The following is a 13753-nucleotide window of genomic DNA, read 5'->3' as shown; positions in this document are numbered from 1 at the left end:
AGGACAATTAGGAATGGACAATGAATGCAGGCCATTATCTTGAAGACTTTGATCAGATCACCCCTTAACCTTAAAGTTTCTCGGTCTCCAGATCACCAAAAATCTGTCCTGGCCCCTCCATGCCGATGCTATAGTTAAGAAAGCTCATCAATGTCTCTATTTTCTTAGAAGGCTAAGGAAATTTAGCATGTCCGCTACAATTCTTACCAATTTTTACAGATGCACCACAGAAAGCATCCTATCTGGATGTATCACAGCTTGGTATAACTCCTGCTCTGACCAAGACCGCAAGAAACTACAAAGGGTTGTGAATATAGCCCAGTCCAACACACAAACCAGCCTTCCATCCACTGACTCTGTCTACACAACCCGCTGCCTCGGGAAAGCAACCAACATAATCAAGGGCCCCACACACGCCGGACATACTCTCTTCCACCTTCTTCGGTCGGTAAACAGATACAAAAGTCTGAAAACGTGTACCAACAAATTCAAGAACAGCTTCTTCCCTGCTGTCATCAGACTTTTGAATGGTCCTATCATAGATTAAGCTGATCTTTCTCTTCACCCTACCTGTAACTGCAACACTATATTCAGCACCCTATATTTTTCTTTTCCCATACGTTCTGCCTGTACAGTGTGTGAAAGAAACAATACTTCTCACTGTATCCCAGTACATGACAATTTTAAATCAAATCAGATACATTCTAGAGAAACAGGTCAAATTTCTATAATCTCTCCTCATAATTAAACACGTGAAGTCCAGGGATCATTCTTGTAAACCTACGTTGCACTCCCTCCAAGGCCAATATATCCTTCCTTAGGTATGATGCCCAGATCTGCTCACAGTAGTACAAGTGGGGTCTAACCAAGGTTTTGTATAGCTGCAGCATAACTTCTACATCCTTATACCCCAGTCCTCCAGATATAAAGACCACATTCCATTAGCCTTCTTGATTATTTTCTGCACCTGTTCACAGCAGTTTAAAGATCTATGCACCTGAAACCCCAAAGTCTCTTTGGACACTCGCTATATTTAACTTCATTCAGTCCAAAATGGACAACTTCACACTTGCTTACATTGAAATTCACCTGCCACACTTTTGCCCACTCACCTAGTCTAACAATAACCCTTTGTAATTTTGTGCTATCATCCACACTGTCTACAATGCCGCCTAACTTTGTGTCATCAGTAAATTTGGATATATGACCTTCTATGCTACGAGGTTCTACAAACAAGGAAAAATCCCACAGCAACCAGCTCAGGGTAAATAGGGATGAGTAATTAATATATGTCGACTTGCCATTGATGCTTGAATGCCCAGAACAAATGAGAAAGTCTGAAGAGATATTCCAAGTAGTATACCTGATCTTCCTGAGACCAGATGACTGAACTCTGCTCTTTGACCTTTGAACTGAGCGTGCTGATTTGTTTTTGGAAGTATTCGGCTGTTGTTCTCTGGTCTGCAGACAAAGTGGACCTCAGCCTCTCATTCTCAGCTTTCATCTGTGAAGGGCAGAGAACAAACCAACTTCAGAACCGACAATAATAAAAGTAAATAAAAGTAAAATACTGCGGATGCTGGGAATCTGAAATATAAACAGAAAACGCTGGATAAAAGGCTTTTTTAAGGCCTTGTTGTAGTTGCGTGCAACCCTGTCTTGTCTGCAACCCTGATACATCGGGATCAAAACTCCACTTGGACCCAACACCTGAGAAATCATCTCAAAATGTTTTGTATGAACCTGGGGCGTATTGGCCATGCTGGAAAGGTGGCTTCAGGAGGGAAATGTAAATGGGAAGTTTTGATCTGGAATGGATATAAAAATGAGGAAAAGAGACTTTGGAATGGGAACTAAAAAAAAGGAGGATGTGGTCTAGGTTGCAGCTTTTAGGTGAGGCCTGCACGATTGGTTTACATAAGGTTCACTTCAGGCAAAATGGTTGCCATGAAGATAAAAATCTAACTGCCCGTCAAAGATGCTTTTCCCGCCAGATATGCAATCACATTTGGCACGGGCGGCACGGTAGCACAATGGTTAGCACTGCTGCTTCACAGCTCCAGGGACCTGGGTTCGATTCCCGGCTTGGGTCACTGTCTGTGTGGAGTTTGCACATTCTCCTCGTGTCTGCGTGGGTTTCCTCCGGGTGCTCCGGTTTCCTCCCACAGTCCAAAGATGTGCGGGTTAGGTTGATTGGCCGTGCTAAAATTACACCTTAGTGTCCTGAGATGCGTAGGTTAGAGGGATTCGTGGGTAAATGTGTAGGGATATGGGGGCAGGGCCTGGGTGGGATTGTGGTCGGTGCAGACTCGATGGGCCACATGGCCTCTTTCTGCACTGTAGAGTTTGTATGATTCTATAAATGCAGTGATGAAAGAATTAGCGTACAAATTTTAAACATACCTCTTCTTTTTCAGTCAGATGCTGAATTTGAAAATCCTTCATCTTCTTTTTGGATTCATTTTTCTGGAAACAAAAGGAAAATTAAGGCCCAACTTTTTAGGACCAATTTTGTGATCATAGAGGTTTACAGCATGGAAACAGGCCGTTCAGCCCAACTTGTCCATACCGCCCTTTTTTTTACAACCAATTGGCCCATATCCCTCTATACCCATTTTACTGCCTGTAGTTTTCAGACTGAAACAACTAGTGAGAGCTCCCAAACCAGCTTTGATTTTCAGCAAAACTCTGCTCTCATATGTGCTAAGGAAAATCCATCTCAAAGGGACTTTTATTTTTATTATTCATTCATGGGATATGAGCATCAATGGCCAGGCCAACATTATTACCCATCCTAGCTGCCCTAGAAAAGGTGTTGGCAAGTCACCTTCTTGAAATGCTGCAGTCCATATGGTGAAGGCAACCTTCAGTGCTGGGGAGGGTGCTCTGGAAAAGTACTGGTGGATATAGTTCCTATTCAGGATGGTGTGCGTCTCGCTGGTGAACTTGCAAGTGCTGGTGTTCCCTCCTGCTGCCCTTCTCCTTCTAGGTAGCAGTGGTTGCGGGTTTGGAATATGCTGTCGAAGGACCCTTGCTGAGTTTCTGCATTGCATCTTGTAGATGGTACACACGGCTGCGACTGTGCATCAGTGATGGAGGGAGTGAATATTGAAGGTGGTGGATGGGGTGCCAATCAAGCGGGCTGCTTTGTTCTGGTTGATGTTGAATTTCCCAAGTGCTGAGGTGATCTTCAGAATGAGATTTTCTTATAAGACACTTCAATCTTATAGTTATTTACTTCTGTAGCGACGACCCATTAATATACCACAGTCCTCTGGAGAGGAGAATAGCTCCAGCTATTCTCAGGAGGTAAAACTTTCATTTACTAATTCTTGTCTCTGGGTGCCTCTGGCCCTTTATCTAATTACCTTCTGAAATGCTTCCAAACTCATCTGCATGTTACTTTCTTTTTCATAAGACTCTGCGGAGGATCATTGTCAATTCTAGTTTCAAACTGGGCAATCTTCCAGCTTCTGTTACCTCTCAAAATTCAAACTGAGATTAAGCCTCACCCACATTCCATGTGGTTAAAAATGAAGTTAGGTTTTTACTCGATTTACCTATCATTTACTTCAACTACCTCTTAGTGAGTTGCAAACCACCTGAGGTCCAAACTGCAATTAACTGTCTCAGCAAACCCCCCAATAAACTGAAACCAGAGAATCTCCCTCAGCTCCAACCGTGCATGCGCAGAAACAAAATGATAAAATGTGGCTCCCCTGCCGGATAATGCCTCCCCCTGGCCCCAACAGACATTGCTCTACCCCCACAACATTACTGACTCACTTATCCTCCCACCCCCTCCCGCCACCCAGACCGATCACGGGCCCTTCCCCCCCACTGATCACAGGCAGAGTGGCAGCGGACCCCCCTTCCCCCCCACTGATCACAGGCAGAGGGGTAGCGGACCCCCCTTCCCCCTCACTGATCACAGGCAGAGTGGCAGCGGACCCCCCTTCCCCCCCACTGATCACAGGCAGAGTGGCAGCAGACCCCCCTTCCCCCTCACTGATCACAGGCAGAGTGGCAGCGGACCCCCCTTCCCCCTCACTGATCACAGGCAGAGGGGTAGTGGAACCCCCTCCCCCTCACCGATCTCAAGCAGAGAGCCATTGGATGTTCGGCACTTACCTCCTCACTAACTGGAGCGCCCGAATCGGACTTCTGTGGAGCATGTCTGTTTCGCACCAATTCTGGATGGGCAAACGCGGTGGTAAAGGGGGAAGTGCCGGTAAGGTTGGGCGTGCAGCCCATTAAGTCAATTTAAATGCATGCAAATGCATTTAAATGGCCGTCGTGCCCGTTTCAGGCATGGTCCCAATAGCGGCCATTTTCGGGCCTTGGTAAAGGGGGAACCGGCACAGAGGAGGGCCCGAACCGCGCTACTCGCTTCACGCCCGACTTTACCAAGTTTCCGCGCTGAAAACAGGGCAACTTGATTGTAAAAATCGGGCCCCACAACTCCAGCCCTTTAGCTAAGCAAACCTACCTGCTGTTAAAGCTCTATCTCTTCTATGGTGACTTTATTAAACAAACGTTGGATATCTTTTGAACTACCATTTTTTAAGGTGTTCTGGTAATCACTGAAATTCAGAATTTACAACTTTAATCTTCTCAGAACTACTTCAAAAATATTACCATGAACCATAAACTAGATTTGCATCAAAGAGTAGAGAAGATGTTTCCACTTGTGGTCGAGACCAAAACTAGGCCATAAACGTAAGATGGTCACTAACGAATGCAGTAAAGAATTCAGGAGAAACTTCTTTTGGCCATGAATGGTTCGAACATGAAAATCTTCTACCAGGTTGAGTAGTGGAGGTAAATAACATAGCTGCACATAAGGGAAAGCTGGATTAACAGGTTCGAAAGGAATAAAAGGGTTCAACGGAGAAGGGTTGAAAGAGTCTCATGTGTAAACATCAGCATAGACCAGATGGACTGAATAGCCTCTTTGCATGTTCTGATTTGAAGTAATACTGCGGCCAAGCCAGAATGCGCAGATAGATAAATGAATATTTAGAAGAGTCTTATCTGACTTCCTTTGGGGATTCTGGATACTGATAAAGAACTTTCACTTGGGAGATAAAATGGATGAGGTAGCAATATGAAGGAGCATTGGCCTTGAAAAGTTTGTAGTGGTGGCAGAGTTCGCAGAGAGGCCATGCGAACAATAGCTGGGTTGTCAAAAGTCTGGGCCAATGGTTTTTCCCTTGATTCGTGATTTCTCCGATCCTCCATGAAAACCGCCCCCTATTTCCGTCCCCTTCAAGAATTGCATGGTGAAGGTATGTTGTATTTGAGAACTAACACAGGACGCCCCAGCCCCACTGCCACTGCTGCATCCCCCGTTGTGAGTGCTCTTTATTCACCTACCAGTTTCTCAAATCTTTCCTTCCAGTTTCTCAGCTCTTCCGCATGATCCTCAGCGTGAAACGGCCCCACGTTTGACAGAACTGGAGTTGCAACTTGAATCTCTTGCAGTTTCTAACGATAAAAAGGTCCAATTTGTTAATCTAGTTATCTAGCTGTAGTCTAACCATTTTATGAATTGATAACACAAAATCAGAATACTGCGAACACTGGAAAGCTAAAATAAAAACAGAAAATGCTGGAAATACTCAGCGGGTCTGACAGCATCTGCGGAACGAGAAGCAGAGTTAACGTTTCAGGTCTGTGACCGTTCGTGAAAACTGGAAAATAGGTAAAGGTGTGAAAGGTTCAAAACAAATGTAGAGGCAGTGAAAGCGGGAAGGGGGAGGAATAAAACAAAAGGGAAGGTGTTGGAAGACGAATTTTTGAATATTTTTAAAAGCAGAGGTGGATAGATTCTTGGAAAGCCCGGGGGTAATAGGTCACCAGGAGTAGGCAGGATGCAGATCTGAGGTTATCAGATCAGGCATGATCTTATTAAATGGGGTAGCAGGCTCAAGGGGCTGAATGGCCTACCTTTGCTCCTTATTCTTATGTCTGTGATAGGCTGGAAAACAGCAGAGATTAAATGTCAAACAGAATGATGGTGCAACAAGTAAAGGAGTTAAAGATGTGTCAAAAACAGGAAGAATGGTAGGGGCAGAGATTGGAGTCGGAAATTGTTGAACTCAATGTTGAGTCCAGAAGGCTGTAAAGTGCTGAATCAGAAGATATGGAGCTGTTCCTCCAGCTTCAATTAAACTTCTTTGGAACCTTTGTTGTGGGAGGCTGAAGACAGAGTGCTCAGTGTAAATGGTTTGTTGATGATGTTGTTAAAGACACACAGATAATGGGCATTGTTTGATGAAGGACTGGGATCACATGTGGAGAGAGTCCAGGCCCCATTCAGTGCCTGTTAATTTTGATTTATTGGTGTGCTGAGAAGAATGTCGAGAGGGTCTGAGGCCCTCTGTGTGGCAGTGCTCCCCTTTCCCATCAGGGATCTGGTGTGGAGGTTGTTGCATGCAGCAGTGCCATGGAATCAAGATGGTTCACAGACTCTCAGGCTCCTGTGTGTTCTGCAGCCTTGAGGAGTCCACAGTCCACGTGAGTATAAGCTGGACATGGTTGTAGGCCCTGTTCCACGATTTGAGGGGGCCGTTTTCTTGTTGCTGATCATCGGCTCCTGGTGCGGAGGGTGGTGGGCAGAGCAGAGGACCACCTTTTGTTTGCCTGCACCTGGGCCTAGACAACGTGTCCATTAACAAGACAAGGCAGCGGCGGCTGAGGGGGAATTTCGAGCCAACTCTTTACATTCCTTTCGTGGTTACGGAAAACCTTCCCAACAGCTTTGTCCTCCAGCAAGAGTCCATACTTCCTTCTTCCTGTACCCCAATTCTCGCAATGGACACACACAGCCCCAATTGGGGAAGGTCAGTGTCTCCAGCTGGCTGACAAGCAGCTGAGGATTTATAGATAGCCTCTAGTCAGAGATTGGCAGGAATGTGAAACTCACAGCTAACAAGAAGTAGAATAGATACATTTAGGAGGAAGCTAGATACAAATCGGAGGGAGAAAGAAACAAGAAAATATGCTGACTTGGTGAGGGGCGGCAGATCATGCAGATCACAAACAACTTCAAGGAGCAGCTGGCCTGAATGGCCTTTTACAGCCCAGTGGTACCATCCCATCAACACACTAGCTAAATTAAACCAAGCGCATCAATTTTAACCACATTTCACTCACTGCTTCAATAGACTGGTTCTTCACTGCAATATCCTGGAACTCCATTATAAGTTGCTGTCTCAGACGCTCCATTTCCTGGAATAACTTTTTCCGTTCTTCCTCCTTCCAGTTCTCAAACTCCTTCCTTACTTCCTCATCTCTCCTGTGAGAATCTTCCAATTCCTGGTTGAGAAGCAGAAAGAGTTTTGGTAGATCAGTCTCGAACTGTTTTAATTATAGAGTCAATGGTAAAACCTCCATCGCAGAGCGTGACAACCAGATGGTTATGATCCCGTGGGGGTCAGGAGTCAGCCAGCCACCCATCTCCCTGTGCGTAGCCACGTGCTGAGGGCAGAACAGCAGGAATCTCTGTTGACTGTTTGGCAAAGACCAGCATCACCAGGGCTTGCCACCCTGCCAGCACCAGCACAGACCAACAGCACCAACGTAATGCTGGAACAGATTGGCAGTGCCTGCCAAGCTCTGGACACTAACAGACAGCAAACACCCAATTCCTGGCACAGACCAGCAAAACCCAGCCAGCAGCAGCCTCGCAGCAGGGGGCACTGACTCAACACGCCCACCCAGTACATCATGAGAACCTTCAATCTCAAATGTCCGCCTGGTGAAGAACTATTCTGAGTAAATCTCAGGAAGATAACAGGCCCTGGGAGCAGCTGCCGAGCCTTCACCAACCCCCAAAACCACCGCCCACCACCCGCCTCAGACTAATATCCTCATTCTACACACCCCATTCAAATTTTCTTTCATTCCCTTCCTGTTCTGTTTTAACATTTCCTGTTCACTAGCACTTTGCATTCCATCAGCTACATGGTATCTGCCTCAGACCTCGCTCAGATTTTCAGCCTTGCTTTTTCATTTTCCAGGCCGAGTGGTGGTCCCAGGGCAGCCCCCTGTTCCAATGCTCACATATATTCCCTCTCCATGCCAAAGCTCCTGAAACCCTGTACCCATGGGGTGTGGGTCTTGTTAGTTGCTGCTGCTCTGACGCGTTGGGCCTTGGGTCCATCCAGGCTGTAACGCCATTGTTACCTCCCCACCTGCTCACTGTCAGAAACTGGAATGGGACAGGAAATGACATCAGCAATTGTGTCAACACCAATTTCAATTCAGATGATACAAACCAATTACTATTTGGCATCACATTGGCACAAGTGCGATATTGTTATAATGAGTCAATGGACACGGACATCAACCCAAAGGATGCTATCTTGTTTTTGTGTCCTGTCCATGTTCATTTTCACACACACAAAGTCCAGGTGAGACGTGTATCCTCCTCTTTTTCTCCTTCATTCTGCCTTTCACATGTTTCCAGCCCTGGGACATTTTTAGATTTGGTGGTGGTTTTACAGCTGCCCTTCCAATCGCTAACTCTCCCCATTTACCCAGGACTGGGAAATGCAACATGGCTCACCTGGATGGAGTCTCCCCCACTCTTACAGTCTGCCGCAGGAAGAACTTGCAAGTTGACAATCACCCTGTTTGTCCACGTTAGAAGAATGAGGGGGAATCTCATAGAAACGTATAAAATTCTAACAGGGTTAGCCAGGGTAGGGGGAGGGGGGGGGGGGGGAGGGGGGGGGGAGGAGGGAAAGAGTCCAGAACTAGGGGCCATAGTTTGAGGATTAAGGGGTAAACCTTTTCAAACTGAGGTGAGGAGAAAACATTTCTTCACCCAGAGGATGGTGAATGTGTGGAATTCATTACCACGGAGAGTAGTGGAGGCCAAAACGTTGTCTAATTTCAAGAAGAACTTAGATAAAGCTTTTGGGGCTAAAGGGATCAAGAAATATGGGGGGGGGGGTGGGAATCGGGATATTGAATTTGATAATTGGCCATGATCATAATGAACGGTGGAGCAGGGTCGAAGGGCAAAATGGCCAACTCCTGGTTCTATTGTCTATGTATATTTCTATATATTTTTCAGTTACCGATCCTAATCTCTCCTTATTTGGTTCACCCTCAAGTTTTGACTGATTACACTCCATGAAGCCCGTTAGGATGTGTTAGCGGCTTCAGTAGGCTATAAAAATGCACGTTGTTGTTATGAAGAGCCTTGTGTCTGGGTGATGAGGCCTTTCCCCTCTCGCCCCTCCCTGATTAATTTGACAGGAGCTCACCTGGCCACGGCGGAGGGAATCAGCTTGCCGTTCAACCTCCAGCTGTGACTGGCTGATCTGTAGTCGCTCCCTGAGCTCCCTGATCTCGTCCTCAATCTGTTCCGTCCGATATTGCTTCTTCCTTTCTGAAAGACAATCACAGCAAACACCGGCCTAAAGTGACGGTGACAGAAAAAGAAAATCTACTTAGCCCAGTAAGAAGTTTCACAACACCAGGTCAAAGTCCAACAGGTTTATTTGGAATCAAGAGCTTTCAGAGCACTGCTCCTTCATCAGGTGAAAGCTTGTGATTCCTAATAAACCTGTTGGACTTTAACCTGGCGTTGTGAGACCCCAGTCCAATGCCGGTATCTCTCCATCATAGCTACTTAACCCATTGACAGGCCTCCTTCGATCCACATTCACCCCGCCAAAAACTGTTTGAGACTTCTCTAGTTATCAATTGATGATAAAATTCCATAAAACGGGAGACAGTCAGGGGGAGGGGGGGAAGGAAGGTCTGGAGAGAGTCGGCGGAGTGGGGGAAGGTCTGGAGAGAGTGGGCGGAGTGAGGTAAGGTCTGGAGAGAGTCGGCGGAGTGGGGGAAGGTCTGGAGAGAGTCGGCGGAGTGGGGTAAGGTCTGGAGAGAGTCGGCGGAGTGGGGGAAGGTCTGGAGAGAGTCGGCGGTGTGGGGGAAGGTCTGGAGAGAGTCGGCGGACTGGGGGAAGGTCTGGAGAGAGTCGGCGGAGTGGGGAAGATCTGGAGACAGTTAGGGGGTGGGGGAAGGTCTGGAGACAGTCAGCGGAGTGGGGAAGGTCTGCAGACAGTCTGTGGCGGTGGGGGAAGGTCTGCAGATTGTCTGCGGACCTTCCCCCACCGCCGCAGACTGTCTGCAGACCTTCCCCCACCACCACAGACTGTCTGCAGACCTTCCCCCACCACCGCAGACTGCCTGCGGACCTTCCCCCACCACCACAGACTGTCTGTGGTGGTGAGGGAAGGTCCGCAGGCAGTCTATGGGGATGAGAAAGGTCTGGAGACACTGTGAGGGTGGGGGAAGGTCTGGAGACAGTCGGGGGAGTGGGGGAAGGTCTGGAGACAGTCGGGGGTGGGAAGATCTGGAAATGGTCTGTGGAGGTGGGGGAAGGTCTGGAGACAGTCAGGGGTTGGGGAGAAGGCCTGGAGACAGTCTGAGGGGGGTGGGGGAGGTCTGGAGACAGTCGGGGTGAGGGGTGGGGAAAGTCTAGAGGTGGAGGGGCGAAGACAGTCGGGAGGATGGTCAGGAGGTTGGGGTTGGGAGGGGCAGGTGGACAGTTGCAGCCCAGCTTGGTGGGGGGAGCAGAGGGCCAAGGGACTGCTCGGGGCATGGGGAGAATACTTGAGGCAAGGGTTGATTCATAGGTGTTCAGTCCTATACGCTGGGGTTGACACTTAATGTCCCTGTCCAGGCCAACTCATTACAATCTACACGAAACAATGAGGAAAAAGTGAGATATCTGTGGAAAGCTACATCAATCCAACTAAATTGGACATTGAAATGATAAACATAAAAATCTACAGATGCTGAAAATCCAAATCAGAACAGAAAATGCTGAGAAAAGGAGAGTTCCACGAAACATTCACTGATCTGTCGGGACTACAGGTGATGTGCCGCATGCTTCCGGCACATTCTGTTCTCATTTTGATGGAAAGTTGAGAAGGATCTCTCACCATTCTCAGTAATCTCTGGGTGTCGGCGCTCGACATGTGCCTGAAGGAAGGAATAGTTCAGGAATGCCTTGTCACAAAGCTGGCACTGCAAAGGGAAAAACAAAATCAACAGCGGAAAAAAAACAAGTGACCCCTGACAAATAAAATAATCAGGATTTATGGACCAAGTCTCTCCCAACGTACTCATGAGCTTTGGAGAGAGTACAGAGGAGGTTTACCAGGATGTTGCCTGGTATGGAGGGGCTGAGTTATGAGGAGAGATTGGGTAAACTGGGGTTGTTCTCCCTGGAAAGACGGAGGATGAGGGGAGACTTAATAGAGGTGTATAAAATTATGAAAGGCATAGATAGGGTGAACGGTGGGAAGCTTTTCCCCAGGTCGGTGGTGACGTTCACGAGGGGTCATAGGTTCAAGGTGAAGGGGGGGAGGTTTAACACAGATATCAGAAGGACATATTTTACACAGAAGGTGGTGGGGGCCTGGAATGCGCTGCCAGGCAAGGTGGTGGAGGCGAACACACTGGGAACGTTTAAGACTTATCTAGATAGCCATATGAACGGAGTGGGAATGGAGGGATACAAAAGAATGGTCTAGTTTGGACCAGGGAGCGGCACGGGCTTGGAGGGCCGAAGGGCCTGTTCCTGCGCTGTATTGTTCTTTGTATCAGCTTAAGGGGGGGACATCGATGGTGGAAAATGGAACCAAGTATCCTCAGCTCAAATGCAGCAGAGTTCAGCTCTCTGTACAACACATGCCAACGTGTCATTGCCTCTGAAGAGCATCCACACGGCAGCTCATTCTCCTAGCAGCCATTTTGCGCACTCTCTGAACGTGAATACCAATTTGTCAAGTTTGGACGGAACTAAGAGCTGTCGTCACGGCAATGCTTGGGACCAATTTCCATGGAGTCAGAATGGCTCCAATGACCTTTCAAAATGTTTTTAAAAGATCCAGGGACCTTTTTAAAACAAAAACTAGGCTGCAGCTGTCAGTTATAAAGTGAAAAAACATGCTGCGAAAGTGCACTGATTGACAGGCCAACTGATATAGTTTAGGAAAAACCATCACCATTGCTTCCTGTAGTTTCAAAAGTCTTCGTTGTTGACATTTCCCATGGGCCATGATTCAAGCTGAGCCCATTATGAATCCTCGACTGAGTTTCAAAAGGTCCAAAATCACTTATCTCAGCAGGGGGAGCTGATATCAAATTGTGGTTGACAGTTTAAGGGGCTACTAAAGTATTAGCTGTCTTTGACTTGGTTATTGTGCAAAAGTTTGGTTTTGTAACAGACTGACCATTTGGGGAGGATTTAAAATCTTTAAATGGTTTCATGAATAAGTATTTTTCCTTATATTAAGCATGTATAAGGACTAGAGGGCATTTCAGCCTTTTATAAATCTGGGCTGAATTCCCAGAGAACAGAGGCAAGCCTTCTAACCAGTCCATCTCCAAACTGCTTCCAGAGGCTGCAGGCCTGACTCGATCACGAAACTACCTCCCTGGAGAGAAAAGTGCAAGTGGTATGAGCCCTTTATTTGGACGAGGGCCTGCCAAGTCAGGCTGATCCAAGCTACTCACCTCAGTAGTGAAAATCCAGCCCTAACAGTTGGACTAAGATGGCCAAACTGACTTCATGTAAAAACATCATGTCAGAATTTGTGAACTGTGTGCTGGCTTTTTTATAAAGTAGCCAAGTGAATTCATGGATTCATTTGTTGAGGAGCTTTGATTTAGGACCTCCAGGTTTCATTTCAACAGGTCTTCCCTTCATCACTTCTGAGCTAACATAACCAGCTCATACTCAACTTCTGAGACGCATTGGGGGCGATTCTCTGAACCCACTGTGCAACAGGCCGGGAGACTCAAATGGAGACCGTTTAGAAGGCTTCTCGCTGAGTGCCACGGCCTCTGTCCGATGCCCGAAATCGGCGCAGAGCTGAATAAATTATTTGAATTAGGATTTGCATTTGATTAGAGGGCCCGGGATTGAAGTCTCCAGGCCTGCTAGAGTCACCACCCCCTCCCCTGCCAGGAGTGTTTCACTCCAGCAGGGTTTACAATAGCTCCCCACTTACAGGGAGCTGGCAGCTCAACCCTGCTGGAGTGAAGGGGGACCTCGAGACCCCGCAGGAGGTCGGGGTAAGGGGATGCCCCCTGGGCATTGCTGACTTGGCAGTGCCAGCCTTGACCCTGGCACTGCCCAAGGGGTATCGGACAGTGCCAGATTTGGGGGGGGGGGGATGATCAATGGGGGTAAGGGGTCCCACTGCCACTCTGCTCTCAGCAGTGACAGAGGGAGGGAGGGGGGGCACAGAAGCATACCTGTCCGGGGCCAGCGATTGGACTATGGGGGAATTGGAGGGGCAGCAATACAGGCTTGTGGGGCTGGCCAGCAATTGGGAGGCCGTCAGCGCAGGGCCACTGTGGATGCTCTGATCCCGGCTCTGACAGACCAGTGCATGTGCAGTGGCCTGCTCAGCGCTATGCTGTCGGCATCACCAGCTGGAATAGGCCCTGCCTACAGATTTTTAACAGGATTCACGCTAGTGCACTCTGTGATGCGCAGAGTGTGGGAGATTCATTTTGAAAATCCTGCTGAAGAAACCAGCGGGATTTACTCCAGTTTGTACTCGAATTCGACAATCCACCCATTGTGTTATAAATTTGCTATTGATCATCTCAGAAATTGTAACATTCATGTTGGTTTATATAAAAAATTATATACAAACAATTGTACATTTGGTTAATGCTTTTTTTTAAAATCAGGTCTTGGCATCAAAGGGGA

At 47.5% G+C, this 13753-nt stretch overlaps 1 protein-coding gene across 2 annotated transcripts in view; it reads right to left on the bottom strand.

Annotated features, from left to right (window-relative positions):
- Positions 1-13753, bottom strand: part of dzip1l (DAZ interacting zinc finger protein 1-like) — a 123910-nt gene that overhangs the window by 84799 nt on the left and 25358 nt on the right. For both annotated transcript variants that reach the window (XR_013497440.1, XM_078209238.1), the window contains exons 4-9: positions 10968-11052; positions 9279-9403; positions 7159-7320; positions 5377-5487; positions 2404-2466; positions 1364-1504 (exon numbers count right to left, since the gene is read on the bottom strand). Coding sequence is in view for 1 of the 2 variants with exons in the window: in XM_078209238.1 (XP_078065364.1) it covers positions 1364-1504; positions 2404-2466; positions 5377-5487; positions 7159-7320; positions 9279-9403; positions 10968-11052 (687 nt within the window). In the remaining variant the exon portion in view is untranslated. The remainder of the gene's footprint in view (positions 1-1363; positions 1505-2403; positions 2467-5376; positions 5488-7158; positions 7321-9278; positions 9404-10967; positions 11053-13753) is intronic.

This window comes from Mustelus asterias, chromosome 3 (assembly GCF_964213995.1).
Source record: "Mustelus asterias chromosome 3, sMusAst1.hap1.1, whole genome shotgun sequence".
Taxonomy (NCBI): Eukaryota; Metazoa; Chordata; class Chondrichthyes; order Carcharhiniformes; family Triakidae; genus Mustelus; species Mustelus asterias.
This window is presented reverse-complemented; position numbering and strand designations above follow the sequence as displayed.